The sequence below is a fragment of the Ranitomeya variabilis genome, chromosome 5 (genome assembly GCF_051348905.1).
Source record: "Ranitomeya variabilis isolate aRanVar5 chromosome 5, aRanVar5.hap1, whole genome shotgun sequence".
In the NCBI taxonomy this organism is placed as follows: domain Eukaryota; kingdom Metazoa; phylum Chordata; class Amphibia; order Anura; family Dendrobatidae; genus Ranitomeya; species Ranitomeya variabilis.
Genome location: NC_135236.1, coordinates 59,202,222 through 59,225,755, shown reverse-complemented (window position 1 = coordinate 59,225,755; position 23,534 = coordinate 59,202,222). Strand labels below are relative to the sequence as shown.

Here is a 23,534-nt window from a genome sequence, read left to right as displayed (position 1 = left end):
CGGGTTTGGGAAGGAGAAATGAAAAGCCGGCAATTGAATTACCGGCTTTTCACATATATCGCGCTGAATTAAATATAAATACAGAATATATATATATATATGTGTCTCAATGACATATATATATATACACTGTATATATGTTTTAACGAACATTTGAGCACATAAATCCATTAGATGTCGGTTTTGCAAGCCTGCGAGAAAATATCGCAGTACGGATGCCATACGGATTACATACGGAGGATGCCATGCGCAAAATACGCTGACTCACCCTGCCTACGAATTACATACGGATCACTATTTTGGGGACTTTTCTGCGTATTACGGCCATAAAAAACGGACCGTATTTACATACGCTGAGTGTGACGCCGGCCTAATTCTAAAAATGGTCTGCAAGTTTGAAGGAATCTCAGATGAAAAATTGCAATGAAAGTTATTGGAATTTGTATTGGAGATTTGCGATGCTGTAAATAATATGGTTGGTTTTACATGCTACGTGTATGTGCAGACAGAGATTTTAGGGAATCTTTTGGAGCAGAACAGCTAAAAAAAATGGCTGAAAAATTACTCAAAGAAAGATAAAAAAAAATACACTTTTTATTAATTTCTATTTTAAAAATGACTGCTGTTCATGTGTGTTTTTCTTAAACTTCAGGTATTGAAAAAACACCTTGCGGGAGAAAGGAAAGTATAGGTCACTTCTTTAGATGGAATCAGCTGCAAAACTAGGCTCTGTCCAATCTGAAGGCTGCATAAAACAAACAAAAAACTCCTTGAAAATATTTTATATGAAGGAGAGCTTCCTGAAGCAGTTTCCGCTTGAAAAACATGTTTTGAAAATCTCAATAATCTCTGTGTGCTCAAACCATAATGGTCTGGAGATTGTGTTTAGCTTGTTTTTAACAGTTTCTTTTTTTTGTTGTTTTCAGTTATTTCTTTCAACTTTTTCTGAAGCATCAATATCAAAAAGGTATTGGATTGGACTCAATGATATAGATGAAGAAGATGAATGGGAGTGGATCGATGGAACAGATTATGAAACATCTTATCAGTAAGTTTCCGAAGAAGATTAAGATGCTGTTGTAGATTTTGTCAGGAATCCGCAGTAATATCTGCATGTATTACATTACGGATTTCATCATATGCAATGCAAAGAGGGGAATCTAAGGTGAAATGCATACAAAGAATTGACATACTGCTGACATATCCTCTTCATGATATTATACACATCAGTACATTCTATTTTCCAAGTAGTTCCCATAAATGCACGTATGAGCCAGGGCCGGACTGGGTCTAAAATTCAGCCCTGGCATTTGAAGTTACATAGGCCCACTTGTCACATGGTGACTGTATAATATGTTTGTACACTTGTAGGCAGGACCGGTTTTAGGCTAAGTGGGGCCCTAGGCAAAAGTTTAAAATGGGGCCCCAAATGCTAAGGGTACGTGTCCACCTTCAGGATGGCCGGCGGTTTGGACGGAGCGGCAAACACACTCCGCCCTAAGCTCCACCCCCTTCTGTGACGCGATGATGCCGGATGTGTTCATTGCACACATCCAGAATCATCGCACCCCACACATAGGGCCCTGTGTTTTACTTGCGGCGGCGCAGCGTCGCCGCAAGGTAAACGGACATGCTGTGATCTTAAAAGACGCGCCGCATGTCCGGAATCGCAGGGCCGCCAGGTGCGTGTTACCACGCATAGTGGACACGGGATTTGATAAAATCCCCTCCACTATGCTGTAACATCTGGACGCTGCGTGTTTGACGCTGCGGCTCTGCGCAGCATCAAACACGCAGCGTTTCCTGAACGTGGAAACATACCCTTACATATTGCACATCACACAAAAGCATTTCAGTTGTATTTACAAGCGCTGATCTCAGGCCGCTAAATGAGTTTGATCGACAATACTGAAGTTGTTCAACGCTTGTTTCCCGGCCTCTTTTTACCAGCTGAGGAATAATGATTGGACAGAACGATCACTAATAGATCACTAACAGATCACCATACAGTATCATGTTATCAGCAGCACATCTACAGTTTACACCGGTGATGTGCTGCTGAGAACAATGATTTTTGTTCCAGCAAAAACAATCTGAATATACAGCATTTTACTTGTTTAGTAAAATACACCCCATAGTCCTCCATATATTATAATGTACACCACAGTCTTCCATATAGTATAATACACTCCCTATAGTCTTCCATATATTAAAATACACTGTTCAGTCCTCCATATAGCATAATACACTCTTCATAGAGCTCCATATAGTATAATGCACCGCCATAGTCATCTATGTAGTACAATTCACTTCCCATAGTATAATGCACCCCATAGTTCTTCATATAGTATAACGTATTCCCCATAGTCCTCAATACGGTATAATGCAGCCCACATATAGTATAATGCAGGCACCACCCTACAGAATATAATGCAGCCACCCCAGAGTATAATGCAACCAACCCAGAGTATAATGCAGCCACCCCATAGAATATAATGCAGTCCCCTCATAGTTTAATGCAGTCTCCTCATAGAGTATGATGCAATCACCCCGCAAAGAATATAAATATAATACAACCCCCCATAGAATATAATGTAGCCCCGAATAGAATAGAATACAGCCCACCTCCCCACAGAATATAATGCAGCCTCATCAAAGAGTACGATGCAATCATCCCTCATAAATTCTAATACAGCCCCCCATAGAATATAATACAGCCCACCTCCCCATAATATATAATGTAGGCCCCATAGAATATAATGCAGCCCCCCATAGTATATAACACAACCTCCCCCATAGAATATAATATACCCCCACAATAGTATATAACACAGCCACATAGTATATAACACGGCCTCCCCCATAGAATATAATATACCCCCCATAGGATATAGCAAAGCCCGCATAGTATATAGCACAACCCGCATAGCATATAGCAAAGCCCGCATAGTATATAGAACAACCCGCATAGTATACTGTATAGCAAAGCCTGCATAGTATATAGCAAAGCCCGCATAGTATATAGCACAACCTGCATAGTATATAGCACAACCTGCATAGTATATAGAACAACCCGCATAGCATATAGCACAACCCGCATAGCAGATAACACAGACCATGTAGCAGTATACAGTACAGCCCACACAGTAGTACACAGCACAGCCCACACAGTAGTATACAGCACAGCCCACACAGTAGTACACAGCACAGCCCACACAGTAGTATACAGCACAGCCCACACAGTAGTATACAGCACAGCCCACATTGCAGTATACAGCACAGCCCACGTAGCAGTATACAGCACAGCCCACATAGTAGTATACAGCACACCCCACATAGTAGTATAGTGCACAGCCCACATAGTAGTATATAGCACAGCACACATAGTAGTATACAGCACAGCCCACATAGTAGTATATAGCACAGCCTACATAGTGGTATGCAGCACAGCCCACATCTCTCCTCTCCCCCCCCCCCGAGAATGGCCCCACAGTCCAGTAAAAAAAAACAAGAAAAAAACACACTCCTCACCTCTCCTCGCGCCCACGTTGCTCCCTGCTCCTGTATCGGTGGCTGCCGCTGCACTGCCTGGGACACAGTGAGTGCGCGCGCACCCGCAGTGTCAGAAGCAGAGCAGGGAATGATGGGAGAGGGAGCGACAGCAGATGCACTCTCCTCCATCATTGCATTCAACTGTACCGGTGTCATAGACGCCGGTACAGTTGAATGCGGCGGCGGCGCTGGTGGGGGGGGTGAGTCGGCGTGCAGCGGCCCACTACTGGCACCGGCCCTTCTGGCATTTGCCAGAACTGCCAGATGGCCAGTCCGGCCCTGATTGAGAGTGATGCCTGTTAAACTGAGACACAAAGGCATTAATAGCCGTTTAAGCCTTTTCTGTCCGAGGACGGAATAGTACGTCAGATGACAGAACTCCGGCTTTGATGCAGGCTCCAGCGGTGAGCCCGCATAAAATCCGGGAGATGTCAGCTGTTTTGAACAGCTGACATGTGCTCGCAATAGCGGCAGGTGGAATCGCGATCCATCCGCCGCTGTTAACTAGTTAAATGCCGCTGTTAAACTCTGACAGCAGCATTTAACTAGCGCTTCCGGCCATTGGGCCGGAAATGCACGCATCGCTGACCCCCTTCATGTGATCGGGGGGTCAGCGATACATCGGCATGACAACCAGAGGTCTCTTGAAGACCTCTATGGTTGTTGATGCCAGATTGCTGTAAGCTCCACCCTGTGGTCAGCGCTCATAGCAATGCTGTAATTTAGCTACATAGGGACGATCTGAGCATCGCTCATATGTAGAAAAGCTGATCAGGCTATGCCAGCTTCTAGCCTCCCATGGAGGCTACTGAAGCATGGCAAAAGTAAAACAAATTGTTTTAAAAAATCACCGCCCTTTCACCCCATTCAAAATAAAGCAATAAAAAAAATCAAACCTACACATATTTGGTATCGCCGCATTCAGAATTGCCCGATCTATCAATAAAAAAAAAGAATCAACCTGATCGCTAAACGGCGTAGCGAGAAAAAATTTCAAACCCCAGAATTATGTTTTTTTGGTTGCTGCGACAGTGCATTAAAATGTAATAACGGGCGATCAAAAGATCGTATCTGCACCAGATACGCTTATTAGGGCTTATTTTTTGCGTGCCGAGCTGGCGTTTTTAATGATACCATTATCATTAAAAATGCCAGCTCGGCACACAAAAAATAAGCCCTCACCTGACCCCAGATCACGAAAAATGGAGACGCTATGGGTAACGGAAAATTGCGCAATTTCTTTTTTTTTTAGCAAAGTTTGGAATTTTTTTTTACCACTTAGATAAAAAATAACTTAGATATGTTTGGTGTCTACGAACTCGTAATGACCTGGAGAATCATAATGGCAGGTCAGTTTTAGCATTAGTGAATCTAGCAAAAAAGCCATGCAAAAAACAAGTGTGGGATTGCACTTTTTTTGCAATTTCACAGCACTTGGACTTTTTTCCCGTTTTTTTAGTACACAACATGCAAAAACCAATTATGTCTTTCAAAAGTACAACTCGTCCTGCAAAAAATAAGCCCTCACATGGCCATATTGACGGAAAAATAAAAAAGTTATGGCTCTGGGAAGAAGGGGAGCGAAAAACGAAAACACAAAACCAAAAAAAAAAGCTGGGGTCATTGAGGGGTTAACTGCTAGATAATAAGGACAGTGTACATAAAAAGAAAGCTGAACAAGATATTGCATTTAGTTTAGTAACTGCCATAGCATACTGTATTACTCTTATTACTGTTGCCCATAATATCGTGTTTACATGCATATGTGGCCGAAAGTGTTGGCACCCTTGAAATTGTTCCAGAAAATAAATAGTGATGAGCGAATATACTCGTTACTCGAGATTTCTCGAGCATGCTCGGGGGTCCATGCTGGCTAACAGATGTAAATCATTCAGCTGCGGCAATAAAAACTAAATCTCCGAGCACTAAAAAATACTCGGAGGACCCCCCGAGCGTGCTCGAGAAATCTCGACTAACGCGTATATTCGCTCATCACTAAAAATGAACTATTTCTCCAAGAATATTATTGCAATTACACATGTTTTGTAATACACGTTTATTTCCTTTGTGTGTATTGGAACAACACAAAACAACAGAGAAAACAAGTAACTTGGAAATAATTTAGCACAAACCACAACAATGGGCTGGACAAAATTGTTCAAAAATTGTGAGTAAACAACTTTGCTTCAAGCATGTGATGCTCATTAAACTCACCAGTGGCAAGTAACAGGTGTGGGAAATATAAAATCACACCTGAAGCCAGATAAAACAGGGAGAACTTGACTCAATCATTGCATTATATGTCTATCTGTGCCACACTAAGCATGGAGAACAGAAGGAGGAGAACTGTCTGAGGATTTGAGAACAACATCAACAATCTCACGGTTACAAGTCCATCTCCAGAGATCTTGATAGTCCTTTATGCATGGTGCGCAACATAAGCAAGATGTTTAAAACCCGTGGCACTGTAGCTAATCTATGTGGACGTGGATGACAGAGAAAAATTGATGAAATGTTGCAACACAGGATAGTCCAGATGGTGTAGAAGCAGCCCCAATCAAGTGCCAAAGAAGAAATTCAAGCTGTCCTGCAGGCTCAGGGTGCATCACTGTCCGTCGACATTTGAATGAAATTAAATGCAATTCCAGGAGTCTCAGGAGGACCCCACTACTGACACAGAGACATAATAAAGCTAGACTGTAGTTTGCCAAAATATACGTGAGTAAGCCAAAATCCTCTGGCTCTGGTTCCTTGATTGTGTGCAAGTCCTCATGAAATCTGAAGATTACTAAAGGATTTTTGTTCGCTATATAGTGCCCAGTCACAAAAAGCTGGGTTTGCATCCTAGGTCATGTCTTCCAGTAGGACAATGATCCCAAACATACTTCAAGAAGCACTAAGAAATGGATGGAAACAAAGTGCTAAACAGTTCTGAAGTGCCAGCAATGAGTTCGGATCTAATTCCCAGTGAACACCTGATGAGAGATCTTAACCCCTTCCCGACCTTTGACGCATACGCTGCGTCATGAAAGTCGGTGCCAATTCGACCTGTGACGCAGCGTATGCGTCATGGAGGGATCGCGCTCCTGCAGATCGGGTGAAAGGGTTAACTCCAATTTCACCCGATCTGCAGGAACAGGGGGAGTGGTGCTTCAGCCCAGGGGGGGTGGCTTCACCCCCTCGTGGCTACGATCGCTCTGATTGGCTGTTGAAAGTGAAACTGCCAATCAGAGCGATTTGTAATATTTCACCCAAAAAAACGGTGAAATATTACAATCCAGCCATGGCCGATGCTGCAATATCATCGGCCATGGCTGGAAAACCTAATCAGCCCCCACCCCACCCCACCGATCGCCCCCCCAGTGCTCCGTTACGTGGTCCGCCCCCCTAAGTCGTCCTGTCCGCTCCTCCGTCCTCCTGTCCGCTCCCCCCGTGCTCCGGTGCCCCCTTCCTGTGCTCCGGTCCCCCCCCCCCCGTGATCCGATCACCCCCCTACATACTTACCGGGCCTCCCGGTATCCGTCCGGCTTCTCCGTGGGCGCCGCCAGCTTCCAATATGGCGGGCGCATGCGCACTGCGCCCGCCGAATCTGCCAGCTGGCAGATTCGTTTCAGATGTATTTTGATCACTGCGATATAGCCTATCACAGTGATCAAAATAAAAAAAATAGTAAATGACCCCCCTTTATCACCCCCATAGGGACAATAATAAAAATAAATAAAATATATATATTTTTTTTCTGCTAGGGTTAGGGTTAGAACTAGGGTTAGAATTAGGGTTAGAATTAGGGGTAGGGTTAGGGATAGGGTTAGGGCATGTGCACACATAGTGCGGATTTGGCTGCGAATCCGCAGCGGTTTGCCGCGGATCCGCAGCGGATTGGCCGCAGATCCGCCGCGGATTCGCCGCGGATCCGCAGCGGATTGGCCGCTGCGAATTCGTAGCAGTTTTCCATCAGGTTTACAGTACCATGTACACCTATGGAAAACCAAATCCGCTGTGCCCATGGTGCAGAAAATACCGTGCGGAAACGCTGTGTATTTTCCGCAGCATGTCAATTTTGTGCGGATTCCGCAGCGTTTTACACCTGTTCCTCAATAGGAATCCGCAGGTGAAATCCGCACAAAAAACACTGGAAATCCGCTGTAAATCCGTAGGTAAAACGCAGTGCCTTTTACCTGCGGATTTTTCAAAAATGGTGCGGAAAAATCTCACACGAATCCGCAAAGTGGGCACATAGCCTTAGGGTTAGGGTTGGAATTAGAGTTAGGGTACCGTCTCACAGTGGCACTTTGATCGCTACGACGGTACGATCCGTGACGTTCCAGCGATATCCATACGATATCGCTGTGTCTGACAAGCAGCAGCGATCAGGGACCCTGCTGAGAATCGTACGTCGTAGCTAGGGTTGAGCGACTTTCATTTTTTTAAGATCGAGTCTGGTTTTGTGAAACCCGATTTAGTCCAGAGTCGAGTCGAGTGAAGTCGGCCGATTATCGCTAAAAGTCGGGGATCGACCGAAACACGAAACCCAATGCAAGTCAATGGGGAAGCATAGCCGGCAGTGAGTGGAGGCCAGGAAAACACCTACAGTGCACATTTTACTGCCAAAAACATCCATTCTTGTTTTCTGAAGCTTGTCAATCTTAATTAACTTTATAATAATAGTTGGGCACTGGAAATTGGGGGTCATTTGGCAAAAGTTGTGGGGGTAGGGCTGGTTCAAGGTTTTAGTGGGCCCAGGAAACATGGACTACGTCATGGCGGTGGAGCAGGGAGAGGTAAGTATTTCAACGTTGCAAGTGCTGTGATCCTGAGCAAGCAGGGGGGGCCCACTCGTTCGCATTGGCACTGGCACAGGGCCCCTCAAAGTACGGCGGTGTGTTTGCATGGCGGGGGCGCCTCCCACCAGCAGCGACACTTTTGCGTACTCTGAGTGGCCCTGTGCCAGTGACGTCGCCAACGAGTATGCCCCCCCACCTGATGAAGGAACCTGCACTTTCATCTGCACCTTCCTCTTTGTCCCTGTGTAAGGTGGTATAATATGCGGGAAGGGGAACCTTACTTTCAGCAGGGTCAGATTCTGGCTGTGTAGAGTACAAGGGGAATGTAGTGGTCTAGGTCAATGTACCAGCAGACTCATCTAGCAGTGGCTGGGCAATGGGCAGGATGATGAGGAAACAGATATAGGGCCAAAGAATAAAGTAGGCTAAATGCAGATCAAAATTGGTAACAGGACTAAACAGGCGGCATTGCTTTGTTCAGTGGAGTAGCAAACCCAAGAGCAGCAGACACTGTTTCAAGGGCCTAACCACACTAGTAGGCCAAATGCAGTTTAATATCTGATAGTATAGGCCGAAAGCCAGAATGTGGAAGCTCAGCTTTGTTCAGTTGAGGACAACACCAGGGAGGGGCAGACACCGTTAGTAGGCCCTAACCACCATTTTGTTTTTTAAAAAACACTTAATGAGAGCCAGAAGGTTGAAGCTCAGCTTTATTCAGTTGAGGGCAACACCAGGGAGGGGCAGACACCGTTAGTAGGCCGGAACCACCATTTTGTTTTTTAAAAAACACTTAATGAGAGCCAGAAGGTTGAAGCTCAGCTTTATTCAGTTGAGGGCAACACCAGGCAGGGGCAGACACCGTTAGTAGGCCGGAACCAGCAATGTGTTTAAAAACAGCAGTTAATCAGAGCCGGAAGGTAGAAGCTCAGCTTTATTCAGTTGAGGGCAACACCAGGGAGGGGCAGAAGCCGTTAGTAGGCCCTAACCACCATTTTGTTTTTTAAAAAACACTTAATGAGAGCCAGAAGGTTGAAGCTCAGCTTTATTCAGTTGAGGGCAACACCAGGCAGGGGCAGACACCGTTAGTAGGCCGGAACCAGCAATGTGTTTAAAAACAGCAGTTAATCAGAGCCGGAAGGTAGAAGCTCAGCTTTATTCAGTTGAGGGCAACACCAGGGAGGGGCAGAAGCCGTTAGTAGGCCGGAACCAGCAATGTGTTTAAAAACAGCAGTTAATCAGAGCCGGAAGGTAGAAGCTCAGCTTTATTCAGTTGAGGGCAACACCAGGGAAGGGCAGAAGCCGTTAGTAGGCCCTAACCACCATTTTGTTTTTTAAAAAACACTTAATGAGAGCCAGAAGGTTGAAGCTCAGCTTTATTCAGTTGAGGGCAACACCAGGCAGGGGCAGACACCGTTAGTAGGCCCTAACCACCATTTTGTTTTTTAAAAAACACTTAATGAGAGCCAGAAGGTTGAAGCTCAGCTTTATTCAGTTGAGGGCAACACCAGGGAGGGGCAGACACCGTTAGTAGGCCGGAACCAGCAATGTGTTTAAAAACAGCAGTTAATCAGAGCCAGAAGGTTGAAGCTCAGCTTTATTCAGTTGAGGGCAACACCAGGCAGGGGCAGACACCGTTAGTAGGCCGGAACCAGCAATGTGTTTAAAAACAGCAGTTAATCAGAGCCAGAAGGTAGAAGCTCAGCTTTATTCAGTTGAGGGCAACACCAGGGAGGGGCAGACACCGTTAGTAGGCCGGAACCAGCAATGTGTTTAAAAACAGCAGTTAATCAGAGCCGGAAGGTAGAAGCTCAGCTTTATTCAGTTGAGGGCAACACCAGGGAGGGGCAGACACCGTTAGTAGGCCGGAACCAGCAATGTGTTTAAAAACAGCAGTTAATCAGAGCCAGAAGGTTGAAGCTCAGCTTTATTCAGTTGAGGGCAACACCAGGCAGGGGCAGACACCGTTAGTAGGCCGGAACCACCATTTTGTTTTTTAAAAAACACTTAATGAGAGCCAGAAGGTTGAAGCTCAGCTTTATTCAGTTGAGGGCAACACCAGGCAGGGGCAGACACCGTTAGTAGGCCGGAACCAGCAATGTGTTTAAAAACAGCAGTTAATCAGAGCCGGAAGGTAGAAGCTCAGCTTTATTCAGTTGAGGGCAACACCAGGGAGGGGCAGACACCGTTAGTAGGCCGGAACCAGCAATGTGTTTAAAAACAGCAGTTAATCAGAGCCGGAAGGTAGAAGCTCAGCTTTATTCAGTTGAGGGCAACACCAGGGAGGGGCAGAAGCCGTTAGTAGGCCCTAACCACCATTTTGTTTTTTAAAAAACACTTAATGAGAGCCAGAAGGTAGAAGCTCAGCTTTATTCAGTTGAGGACAACTTGAATTAGGGACTGCATACAGACTTAGCAGGCTGTCCCCTGTGTGGACCATGCATCCAATACATTAACCCATTGAGCCACAAAGGACACGTAACCTTCCGTGGCCATGCCTACAGGTCCATGTGTCTGTTGTCAGGTGTACCTTTGTCAGTGTAGGCCTATTGGAAGGAGGGACCGCAGACAGGCTTCGAAGGCCTAACACAATAAAATTGGCTGGCTGTAGGCACTTTAAAATTGGTTCCAGGGGTACACGGGCAGCAGTGGTCTGGTCAGTGGAGGCCTAGTGGAAGGAGGGACCGCAGACAGGCTTCGAAGGCCTAAAATAACAAACAATAGGCTCATGGCAGTTTTACAGCGGTTACATGGATACACAGGCAGCTTGGTGGTGAGTGGAGGAGTATTTAAAGTAGGGACCGCAGACAGGCTATCAAAGGCCTAAAATAACAAACAATAGGCTCATGGCAGTTTTACAGCGGTTACATGGATACACGGGCAGGCAGCTGGTGATGAGTGGAGGAGTATTTAAAGTAGGGACCGCAGACAGGCTATCAAAGGCCTAAAATAACAAACAATAGGCTCATGGCAGTTTTACAGCGGTTACATGGATACACGGGCAGGCAGCTTGGTGGTGAGTGGAGGAGTATTTAAAGTAGGGACCGCAGACAGGCTATCAAAGGCCTAAAATAACAAACAATAGGCTCATGGCAGTTTTACAGCGGTTACATGGATACACGGGCAGGCAGCTGGTGATGAGTGGAGGAGTATTTAAAGTAGGGACCGCAGACAGGCTATCAAAGGCCTAAAATAACAAACAATAGGCTCATGGCAGTTTTACAGCGGTTACATGGATACACGGGCAGGCAGCTTGGTGGTGAGTGGAGGAGTATTTAAAGTAGGGACCGCAGACAGGCTATCAAAGGCCTAAAATAACAAACAATAGGCTCATGGCAGTTTTACAGCGGTTACATGGATACACGGGCAGGCAGCTGGTGATGAGTGGAGGAGTATTTAAAGTAGGGACCGCAGACAGGCTATCAAAGGCCTAAAATAACAAACAATAGGCTCATGGCAGTTTTACAGCGGTTACATGGATACACAGGCAGCTCGGTGGTGAGTGGAGGAGTATTTAAAGTAGGGACCGCAGACAGGCTATCAAAGGCCTAAAATAACAAACAATAGGCTCATGGCAGTTTTTGTTGTGAATTTGCTTTTTGCTCCCTCTAGTGGTTACTAGTTTTTTGACTCTGGTTTTTCTGTCTTTCCTTTTATCCGCACCTGGGTCGTTAGTTAGGGGTGTTGCTATATAAGCTCCCTGGACCTTCAGTTCAATGCCTGGCAACGTAGTTATCAGAGCTAGTCTGCTGTGCTCTTGTCTACTGATCCTGGTTCCAGTTATATCAGCTAAGTCTGCCTTTTGCTTTTTGCTATTTGTTTTGGTTTTGTATTTTTGTCCAGCTTGTTCCATATCTATATCCTGACCTTTGCTGGAAGCTCTAGGGGGCTGGTGTTCTCCCCCCGGACCGTTAGACGGTTCGGGGGTTCTTGAATTTCCAGTGTGGATTTTGATAGGGTTTTTGTTGACCATATAAGTTACCTTTCTTTATTCTGCTATCAGTAAGCGGGCCTCTCTGTGCTAAACCTGGTTCATTTCTGTGTTTGTCATTTCCTCTTACCTCACCGTCATTATTTGTGGGGGGCTTCTATCCAGCTTTGGGGTCCCCTTCTCTGGAGGCAAGAAAGGTCTTTGTTTTCCTCTACTAGGGGTAGCTAGATTCTCCGGCTGGCGCGTGTCATCTAGAATCAACGTAGGAATGATTCCCGGCTACTTCTAGTGTTGGCGTTAGGAGTAGATATATGGTCAACCCAGTTACCACTGCCCTATGAGCTGGATTTTTGTATTCTGCAGACTTCCACGTTCCTCTGAGACCCTCGCCATTGGGGTCATAACAGTTTGCCAGGCCAGTATTAAATGTTTAATGCATTGCAGAAGAGGGATTATAAGAAAGAAGATTCTGAGTTTTTTTTTTTTTCTTCTTCCCCTTTACCTCAGAGTGGCTATGCTTGCTGCAGACATGAATGTCCAGACCTTGATTACAAGTGTGGACCAGCTGGCTACTCGTGTGCAGGGCATACAAGACTATGTTATCAGAAATCCTAGGTCAGAACCTAAAATACCGATTCCTGAACTGTTTTCCGGAGACAGGTTTAAGTTTAGGAATTTCGTGAATAATTGTAAATTGTTTTTGTCCCTGAGACCCTGTTCATCTGGAGATTCTGCTCAGCAAGTAAAAATTGTTATTTCGTTCTTACGGGGCGACCCTCAGGATTGGGCTTTTTCGCTGGCGCCAGGAGATCCGGCATTGGCTGATCTTGATGCGTTTTTTCTGGCGCTCGGTTTACTTTATGAGGAACCCAATCTTGAGATTCAGGCAGAAAAGGCCTTGCTGGCTATGTCTCTGGGGCAGGACGAGGCTGAAGTGTATTGCCAAAAATTTCGGAAATGGTCCGTGCTGACACATTGGAACGAGTGTGCACTGGCCGCTAATTTTAGAAATGGCCTTTCTGAAGCCATTAAGAATGTTATGGTGGGTTTTCCCATTCCCACAGGTCTGAATGATACTATGGCACTGGCTATTCAAATTGACCGGCGGTTGCGGGAGCGCAAAACCGCAAATTCCCTCATGGTGTTGTCTGAACAGACACCTAATTCGGTGCAATGTGATAGAAAAACCGCAAATTCTCTCATGGTGTTGTCTGAACAGACACCTGATTTAATGCAATGTGATAGAATCCTGACTAGAAATGAGCGGAAAATTCATAGACGCCAGAATGGCTTGTGCTACTACTGTGGTGATTCTACACATGTTATCTCAGCATGCTCTAAACGTATAGCTAAGGTTGTTAGTCCTGTCACCGTTGGTAATTTGCAACCTAAATTTATTCTGTCTGTAACTTTGATTTGCTCACTGTCATCTTATCCTGTCATGGCGTTTGTAGATTCAGGTGCTGCCCTGAGTCTCATGGATCTCTCATTTGCTAAGCGCTGTGGTTTTACTCTTGAACCATTAGAAAATCCTATTCCTCTTAGGGGTATTGATGCTACACCATTGGCAGCAAATAAACCGCAGTATTGGACACAGGTTACCATGTGCATGACTCCTGAACACCGCGAGGTGATACGTTTCCTGGTTTTACATAAAATGCATGATTTGGTTGTTTTAGGGCTGCCATGGTTACAGACCCATAATCCAGTCCTGGACTGGAAGGCTATGTCAGTCTCAAGTTGGGGCTGTCGTGGTATTCATGGGGATTCCCTGCCTGTGTCTATTGCTTCTTCTACGCCTTCGGAAGTTCCGGAGTATTTGTCTGATTATCAGGATGTCTTCAGTGAGTCTGAGTCCAGTGCACTGCCTCCTCATAGGGACTGTGACTGTGCTATAGATTTGATCCCGGGCAGTAAATTTCCTAAGGGAAGACTGTTTAATCTGTCGGTACCTGAACATACCGCTATGCGTTCATATATCAAGGAGTCTCTGGAGAAAGGACATATTCGTCCGTCTTCTTCCCCTCTTGGTGCGGGATTCTTTTTTGTGGCAAAAAAGGACGGATCTTTGAGACCTTGTATTGATTATCGGCTTTTGAATAAGATCACTGTCAAATTTCAGTATCCTTTACCGCTGTTGTCTGACTTGTTTGCCCGGATTAAGGGTGCCAAGTGGTTCACCAAGATAGACCTTCGTGGTGCGTACAACCTTGTGCGCATTAAGCAAGGTGATGAATGGAAAACCGCATTCAATACGCCCGAAGGTCATTTTGAGTACTTAGTGATGCCTTTTGGGCTCTCCAATGCGCCTTCAGTTTTTCAGTCCTTTATGCATGACATTTTCCGGAAGTATCTGGATAAATTTTTGATTGTTTATCTGGATGATATTTTGGTTTTTTCTGATAATTGGGATTCGCATGTGGAGCAGGTCAGGTTGGTCTTTAAAATTTTGCGTGAAAATTCTTTGTTTGTCAAGGGCTCAAAGTGTCTCTTTGGTGTACAGAAGGTTCCCTTTTTGGGGTTCATTTTTTCCCCTTCTGCTGTGGAGATGGACCCAGTCAAGGTCCGAGCCATTCTTGATTGGACTCAGCCCTCGTCAGTTAAGAGTCTTCAGAAGTTCTTGGGCTTCGCTAACTTCTACCGTCGTTTTATCGCTAATTTTTCTAGCATTGTGAAACCTTTGACGGATATGACCAAGAAGGGCTCCGATGTAGCTAACTGGGCTCCTGCTGCCGTGGAGGCTTTCCAGGAGTTGAAACGCCGGTTTACTTCGGCGCCTGTTTTGTGCCAGCCTGACGTCTCACTTCCCTTTCAGGTTGAGGTGGATGCTTCAGAGATTGGGGCAGGGGCCGTTTTGTCGCAGAGAGGCCCTGGTTGCTCTGTTATGAAACCTTGTGCCTTTTTCTCTAGGAAGTTTTCGCCTGCCGAGCGAAATTATGATGTGGGCAATCGGGAGTTGTTGGCCATGAAATGGGCATTTGAGGAGTGGCGTCATTGGCTCGAGGGTGCTAAGCATCGTGTGGTGGTCTTGACTGATCACAAAAATCTGATGTATCTCGAGTCTGCTAAACGCCTTAATCCGAGACAGGCCCGCTGGTCATTGTTTTTCTCCCGCTTTGATTTTGTTGTCTCGTATTTACCAGGTTCAAAGAATGTGAAGGCCGATGCTCTTTCTAGGAGCTTTGTGCCTGATGCTCCTGGAGTCACTGATCCTGTTGGTATTCTTAAAGATGGAGTTATCTTGTCAGCTATTTCTCCGGATCTGCGACGTGTGTTGCAGAGATTTCAGGCTGATAGGCCTGAGTCTTGTCCACCTGACAGACTGTTTGTCCCGGATAAGTGGACCAGCAGAGTCATTTCCGAGGTTCATTCCTCGGTGTTGGCAGGTCACCCGGGAATTTTTGGCACCAGAGATCTGGTGGCCAGGTCCTTTTGGTGGCCTTCCTTGTCAAGGGATGTGCGGTCATTTGTGCAGTCCTGTGGGACTTGTGCTCGAGCTAAGCCTTGCTGTTCTCGTGCCAGCGGTTTGCTCTTGCCCTTGCCTGTCCCGAAGAGACCTTGGACACATATCTCCATGGATTTCATTTCTGATCTTCCGCTATCTCAGGGCATGTCCGTTATCTGGGTGATATGTGATCGCTTTTCCAAGATGGTCCATTTGGTTCCTTTGCCTAAGCTGCCTTCCTCTTCCGATCTGGTTCCTGTGTTTTTCCAGAACGTGGTTCGTTTGCACGGCATCCCTGAGAATATTGTGTCAGACAGAGGATCCCAGTTCGTTTCCAGGTTCTGGCGATCCTTTTGTAGTAGGATGGGCATTGATTTGTCGTTTTCGTCTGCTTTCCATCCTCAGACTAATGGACAGACGGAGCGAACCAATCAGACTTTGGAGGCTTATTTGAGGTGTTTTGTCTCTGCTGATCAGGACGATTGGGTGACATTCTTGCCGTTGGCTGAGTTTGCCCTTAATAATCGGGCTAGTTCCGCCACCTTGGTTTCGCCTTTTTTCTGCAACTCTGGTTTCCATCCTCGCTTTTCTTCGGGTCATGTGGAGCCTTCTGACTGTCCTGGGGTGGATTCTGTGGTGGATAGGTTGCAGCAGATCTGGAATCATGTGGTGGACAACTTGAAGTTGTCACAGGAGAAGGCTCAGCGCTTTGCCAACCGCCGTCGCGGTGTGGGTCCCCGACTACGCGTTGGGGATTTGGTATGGCTTTCTTCCCGCTTTGTTCCTATGAAGGTCTCCTCTCCCAAATTTAAACCTCGTTTTATTGGGCCTTACAAGATATTGGAAATCCTTAATCCTGTATCTTTTCGTCTGGATCTTCCTGTGTCGTTTGCTATTCACAATGTATTTCATAGGTCCTTGTTGCAGCGGTACATTGTGCCTGTAGTTCCTTCTGCTGAGCCTCCTGCTCCGGTGTTGGTTGAGGGCGAGTTGGAGTACGTGGTGGAGAAGATCTTGGATTCTCGCCTCTCCAGGTGGAGGCTTCAGTACCTGGTCAAGTGGAAGGGCTATGGTCAGGAGGATAATTCCTGGGTGGTCGCCTCTGATGTTCATGCGGCCGATTTAGTTTGTGCCTTTCATGCCGCTCATCCTGATCGCCCTGGTGGTCGTGGTGAGGGTTCGGTGACCCCTCACTAAGGGGGGGGTACTGTTGTGAATTTGCTTTTTGCTCCCTCTAGTGGTTACTAGTTTTTTGACTCTGGTTTTTCTGTCTTTCCTTTTATCCGCACCTGGGTCGTTAGTTAGGGGTGTTGCTATATAAGCTCCCTGGACCTTCAGTTCAATGCCTGGCAATGTAGTTATCAGAGCTAGTCTGCTGTGCTCTTGTCTACTGATCCTGGTTCCAGTTATATCAGCTAAGTCTGCCTTTTGCTTTTTGCTATTTGTTTTGGTTTTGTATTTTTGTCCAGCTTGTTCCATATCTATATCCTGACCTTTGCTGGAAGCTCTAGGGGGCTGGTGTTCTCCCCCTGGACCGTTAGACGGTTCGGGGGTTCTTGAATTTCCAGTGTGGATTTTGATAGGGTTTTTGTTGACCATATAAGTTACCTTTCTTTATTCTGCTATCAGTAAGCGGGCCTCTCTGTGCTAAACCTGGTTCATTTCTGTGTTTGTCATTTCCTCTTACCTCACCGTCATTATTTGTGGGGGGCTTCTATCCAGCTTTGGGGTCCCCTTCTCTGGAGGCAAGAAAGGTCTTTGTTTTCCTCTACTAGGGGTAGCTAGATTCTCCGGCTGGCGCGTGTCATCTAGAATCAACGTAGGAATGATTCCCGGCTACTTCTAGTGTTGGCGTTAGGAGTAGATATATGGTCAACCCAGTTACCACTGCCCTATGAGCTGGATTTTTGTATTCTGCAGACTTCCACGTTCCTCTGAGACCCTCGCCATTGGGGTCATAACAAGTTTTACAGCGGTTACATGGATACACGGGCAGGCAGCTGGTGATGAGTGGAGGAGTATTTAAAGTAGGGACCGCAGACAGGCTATCAAAGGCCTAAAATAACAAACAATAGGCTCATGGCAGTTTTACAGCGGTTACATGGATACACGGGCAGGCAGCTTGGTGGTGAGTGGAGGAGTATTTAAAGTAGGGACCGCAGACAGGCTATCAAAGGCCTAAAATAACAAACAATAGGCTCATGGCAGTTTTACAGCGGTTACATGGATACACGGGCAGGCAGCTGGTGATGAGTGGAGGAGTATTTAAAGTAGGGACCGCAGACAGGCTATCAAAGGCCTAAAATAACAAACAATAGGCTCATGGCAGTTTTACAGCGGTTACATGGATACACGGGCAGGCAGCTTGGTGGTGAGTGGAGGAGTATTTAAAGTAGGGACCGCAGACAGGCTATCAAAGGCCTAAAATAACAAACAATAGGCTCATGGCAGTTTTACAGCGGTTACATGGATACACGGGCAGGCAGCTGGTGATGAGTGGAGGAGTATTTAAAGTAGGGACCGCAGACAGGCTATCAAAGGCCTAAAATAACAAACAATAGGCTCATGGCAGTTTTACAGCGGTTACATGGATACACAGGCAGCTTGGTGGTGAGTGGAGGAGTAGTGCAAGGAGTGTCTGTCCCAGTACTCCCAAAATATAAATAGATGTTAATGTCTCGCAAAACAACCAAAACAAAAAAAAAGGTGGCATACTTAGGTACAGGGGTGGGCTCATCTACTGAGTTTCTGACATTGTAATTTGGCAGTAACTATTTAATGGTGCCAATATAGGACACAGACACAGACTACTTTAAGTTGCATCATAGATGTCTACAAATTTGTATTGTCAGTGCCAGACATTGAATGATGTCAGCGAATAGACTAAAGATTGGTGGAGCTGTGCGACATAATTTTGCATGTGGTAGAGCACATTTTGAGCTGGGGTAGGGGGGAACTCTCTTGAGGCCGGCGGGACCGCCCCAGGGCCCCTCATGTTACAACGGTGTGTCTGACGTTGGGTGCGCACCACCACCGCCAGAGACACTACATTGTACTATGAGGGACCCAGTAGCAATGCCGTCAACCAAAAGCGAGCACACCCACCTCTTCAGACAAACAGCAGTCTCACGGGTGCTTGCGCCAAGTCGCGATACCACGGCCCCGTGTGGGGAGTTTTGCCATTTAGGGAGGTGTAAACATGTCGTATGCTGTACAATCAGCTGCAGCAAATTAGACATTAGAAAAGTAATTCACAAGCAAGAGCTTTTCATAGGAAAGCTAGGTGTCGGCCGGGCAAGGTGGGGCAAAAGATTTCGAAATCCAGTTGTGGTTCATTTTAATGAATGTTAGATCGTCAACATTTTGGGTAGCCAGACGAGTCCTTTTTTCGGTTAATATTGAACCTGCAGCACTGAATACTCTTTCTGATAGGACACTTGCTGCCGGGCAAGCAAGCTCCTGCAATGCATATTCTGCCAATTCTGGCCAGGTGTCTAATTTGGAGGCCCAGTAATCAAATGGGAATGACGGTTGAGGGAGAACATCGATAAGGGATGAAAAATAGTTAGTAACCATACTGGACAAATGTTGTCTCCTGTCACTTTCAATTGATGCAGCAGTACCTGTCCTGTCTGCGGTCATAGCAAAATCACTCCACAACCTGGTCAGAAAACCCCTCTGTCCAACGCCACTTCTGATGTGTGCACCCCTAACACTCCTAGTCTGCTGCCCCCTGGAGCTCGTGTGAGAACGATCACGTGCGCTGTGTGCTGGGAATGCCTGAAGCAAACGGTCAACAAGAGTTGATTGTTTGGTTGCTAATATTAGTTCCAAGTTCTCATGTGGCATAATATTTTGCAATTTGCCTTTATAGCGTGGATCAAGGAGGCAGGCCAACCAGTAATCGTCATCGTTCATCATTTTCGTAATGCGTGTGTCCCTTTTTAGGATACGTAAGGCATAATCCGCCATGTGGGCCAAAGTTCCAGTTGTCAAATCTCCGGTTGTGATTGGTTGAGGGGCAGTTGCAGGCAAATCTACGTCACTTGTGTCCCTCAAAAAACCAGAACCCGGCCGTGACACGCAACCAATTTCCTGTGCCCCCGGGAAAGGTTCGGCATTAAAAATATACTCATCCCCATCATCCTCCTCGTCCTCCACCTCCTCTTCGCCCGCTACCTCGTCCTGTACACTGCCCTGACCAGACAATGGCTGACTGTCATCAAGGCTTTCCTCTTCCTCTGGTGCAGACGACTGCTCCTTTATGTGCGTCAAACTTTTCATCAGCAGACGCATTAGGGGGATGCTCATGCTTATTACGGCGTTGTCTGCACTAACCAGCCGTGTGCATTCCTCAAAACACTGAAGGACTTGACACATGTCTTGTATCTTAGACCACTGCACACCTGACAACTCCATGTCTGCCATCCTACTGCCTGCCCGTGTATCCTCCCACAAATAAATAACAGCACGCCTCTGTTTGCACAGTCTCTGAAGCATGTGCAGTGTTGAGTTCCACCTTGTTGCAACGTCTATGATTAGGCGATGCTGGGGAAGGTTCAAAGACCGCTGATAGGTCTGCATACGGCTGGCGTGTACAGGCGAATGTCGGATATGTGAGCAAAGTGCACGCACTTTGAGGAGCAGGTCGGAGAACCCAGGATAAGTTTTCAATAAGCACTGCACCACCAGGTTTAAGGTGTGAGCCAGGCAAGGAATGTGTTTCAGTTGGGAAAGGGAGATGGCAGCCATGAAATTCCTTCCGTTATCACTCACTACCTTGCCTGCCTCAAGATCTACTGTGCCCAGCCACGACTGCGTTTCTTGTTGCAAGAACTCGGACAGAACTTCCGCGGTGTGTCTGTTGTCGCCCAAACACTTCATAGCCAATACAGCCTGCTGACGCTTGGCAGTAGCTGGCCCATAATGGGACAACTGGTGTGCAACAGTGTCATCTGCCGATGGAGTGGTTGGCAGACTGCGTTCTGTGGAAGAGCTGTAGCTTCTGCAGGAGGACGAGGAGGAGGAGGAGGAGGGGGTGCGAACGCCTACAGCCAACTGTTTCCTAGACCGTGGGCTAGGCACAACTGTCCCTAAATTGATGTCGCCTGTGGACCCTGCATCCACCACATTCACCCAGTGTGCCGTGATGGACACATAACGTCCCTGGCCATGCCTACTGGTCCATGCATCTGTAGTCAGGTGCACCTTTGTACTCACAGATTGCCTGAGTGCATGGACGATGCGCTGTTTAACATGCTGGTGCAGGGCTGGGATGGCTTTTCTGGAAAAAAAGTGTCGACTGGGTAGCTCGTATCGTGGTTCAGCGTACTCCATCAGGGCTTTGAAAGCTTCGCTTTCAACTAACCGGTAGGGCATCATCTCTAACGAGATTAGTCTAGCTATGTGGGCGTTAAAACCCTGTGTACGCGGATGCGAGGATAAGTACTTCCTTTTTCTAACCAGAGTCTCATGTAGGGTGAGCTGGACTGGAGAGCTGGAGATCGTGGAACTTTCGGGTGTGCCGGTGTACATGGCAGACTGAGAGACGGTTGGAGACGGTATTGTTTCCGCCGGTGCCCTAGATGCAATATTTCCTCCTACAAAACTGGTGGTTCCCTGACCCTGACTGCTTTTGGCTGGCAAAGAAACCTGCACAGATACTGCCGGTGGTGCGGAAAATGGTGGCCTTACAGTGACGGAAGTGATGTTGCGTTGCTGACTAGCTTCATTGGCCGAGGGTGCTACAACCTTAAGGGACGTTTGGTAGTTAGTCCAGGCTTGAAAATGCATGGTGGTTAAGTGTCTATGCATGCAACTAGTATTTAGACTTTTCAGATTCTGACCTCTGCTTAAGCTAGTTGAACATTTTTGACAGATGACTTTGCGCTGATCAGTTGGATGTTGTTTAAAAAAATGCCAGACTGCACTCTTCCTAGACTCGGATCCCTTTTCAGGGATTGCAGACTGAGCTTTAACCGGATGGCCACGCTGTCCTCCAACAGGTTTTGGCTTTGACACGCGTTTTGGGCCAGATACGGGCCCGGCAGATGGAACCTGTTGCGATGTTGATGCCTGCTGCGGCCCCTCCTCCACCTCCGCTTCTGAACTACTGCCGCCTGCACCCTGTTCCCCCAATGGCTGCCAATCGGGGTCAATAACTGGGTCATCTATTACCTCCTCTTCGAGCTCGTGTGCAACTTCGTCTGTGTCACTGTGTCGGTCGGTGGTATAGCGTTCGTGGCGGGGCAACATAGTCTCATCAGGGTCTGATTGTGGATCTGTACCCTGAGAGGGCAATGTGGTGGTCTGAGTCAAAGGAGCAGCATAGTACTCTGGCTGTGGCTGTGCATCAGTGCACTCCATGTCAGAATATACTTGTAATGGGCATGGCCTGTTAAATGTTTCACTTTCTAAGCCAGGGACGGTATGTGTAAAGAGCTCCATGGAGTGACCCGTTGTGTCGCCTGCTGCATCCTTCTCTCTTGTTGTAGTTTTTGCTGAGGAGGACAAGGAAGCGACTTGTCCCTGACCGTGAACATCCACAAGCGACGCGCTGCTTTTACATTTACCAGTTTCGGAAGAGGAGGCAAAAGAGCTACAGGCTGAGTCTGCAATGTAAGCCAAAACTTGCTGTTGCTGCTCCGCCTTTAAAAGCGGTTTTCCTACTCCCAGAAAAGAGAGCGTTCGAGACCTTGTGTAGCCTGACGACGAAACTGGCTCCACAGCTCCAGACTTAGGTGGAATATTTTTATCCCCACGACCACCTGATGCTCCACTACCACTACCATCATTACCAGCTGACAATGAACGCCCACGACGACCTCTTGCACCAGACTTCCTCATTGTTTTAAAATCTTAACCAAAGTAACTTTATTTGTTGCTGTCAAACAACTTACACGGTGAGCTATAACTTCAGTATGATTTCAATATCCCTTAACAGGTTGGTGAGACCACAAGGAAAATCAGGCACAATGTTACACACTCTGTTTTCTGTGGCACAAAATCACAGAGATGACACACACGCAGGACTGTCACTCAAGCACTAATGTCAATATTAATCTCCCACCTAATTTATTTATTTTTTTTTCTCAGGGAGACTTTAGAAACCAAATAATATTAAAAAAAACAAAAAAATAAAAAGCCTTTCTATGGCCCACTGAATGAGAGAGAGAGGTGGCACACCCAGGAGTCAAGACTGGCACACAAGCTGAAAGGGCAATATTACTCTCCCACTGTTTTTTTATGTATTTTTTGTTTTTTAAGGGAGACTTTAGAAACCAAATAATATAAAAAAAAAACAAAAAAAAAAAGGCTTTCTATGGCCCACAATTAGAGAGAGAGAGGTGGCACACCCAGGAGTCAAGACTGGCGCACAAGCTGAAAGGGCAATATTACTCTCCCACTGTTTTTTTAAGTTTTTTTTTTTTTATTTTCAGGGAGACTTTAGAAACCAAATAATATTAAAAAAACCAAAAAAATAAATAGCCTTTCTATGGCCCACTGAATGAGAGAGAGAGGTGGCACACCCAGGAGTCAAGACTGGCACACAAGCTGAAAGGGCAATATTACTCTCCCACTGTTTTTTTATGTTTTTTTTTTTTTTTCAGGGAGACTTTAGAAACCAAATAATATTAAAAAAAACAAAAAAATAAATAGCCTTTCTATGGCCCACTGAATGAGAGAGAGAGGTGGCACACCCAGGAGTCAAGACTGGCACACAAGCTGAAAGGGCAATATTACTCTCCCACTGTTTTTTTATGTATTTTTTGTTTTTTAAGGGAGACTTTAGAAACCAAATAATATTTAAAAAAAAAAAAAAAAA

The 23,534-nt window shown here is 46.3% G+C and overlaps 1 protein-coding gene across 1 annotated transcript in view; it reads left to right on the top strand.

The window, feature by feature from the left end:
• The window catches only part of LOC143774465 (hepatic lectin-like), an 89,895-nt gene that overhangs the window by 54,034 nt on the left and 12,327 nt on the right, over positions 1-23,534 (top strand). The window contains exon 6 of the mRNA XM_077262081.1: positions 927-1,048. Coding sequence (XP_077118196.1) covers positions 927-1,048 — 122 coding nt within the window. The remainder of the gene's footprint in view (positions 1-926; positions 1,049-23,534) is intronic.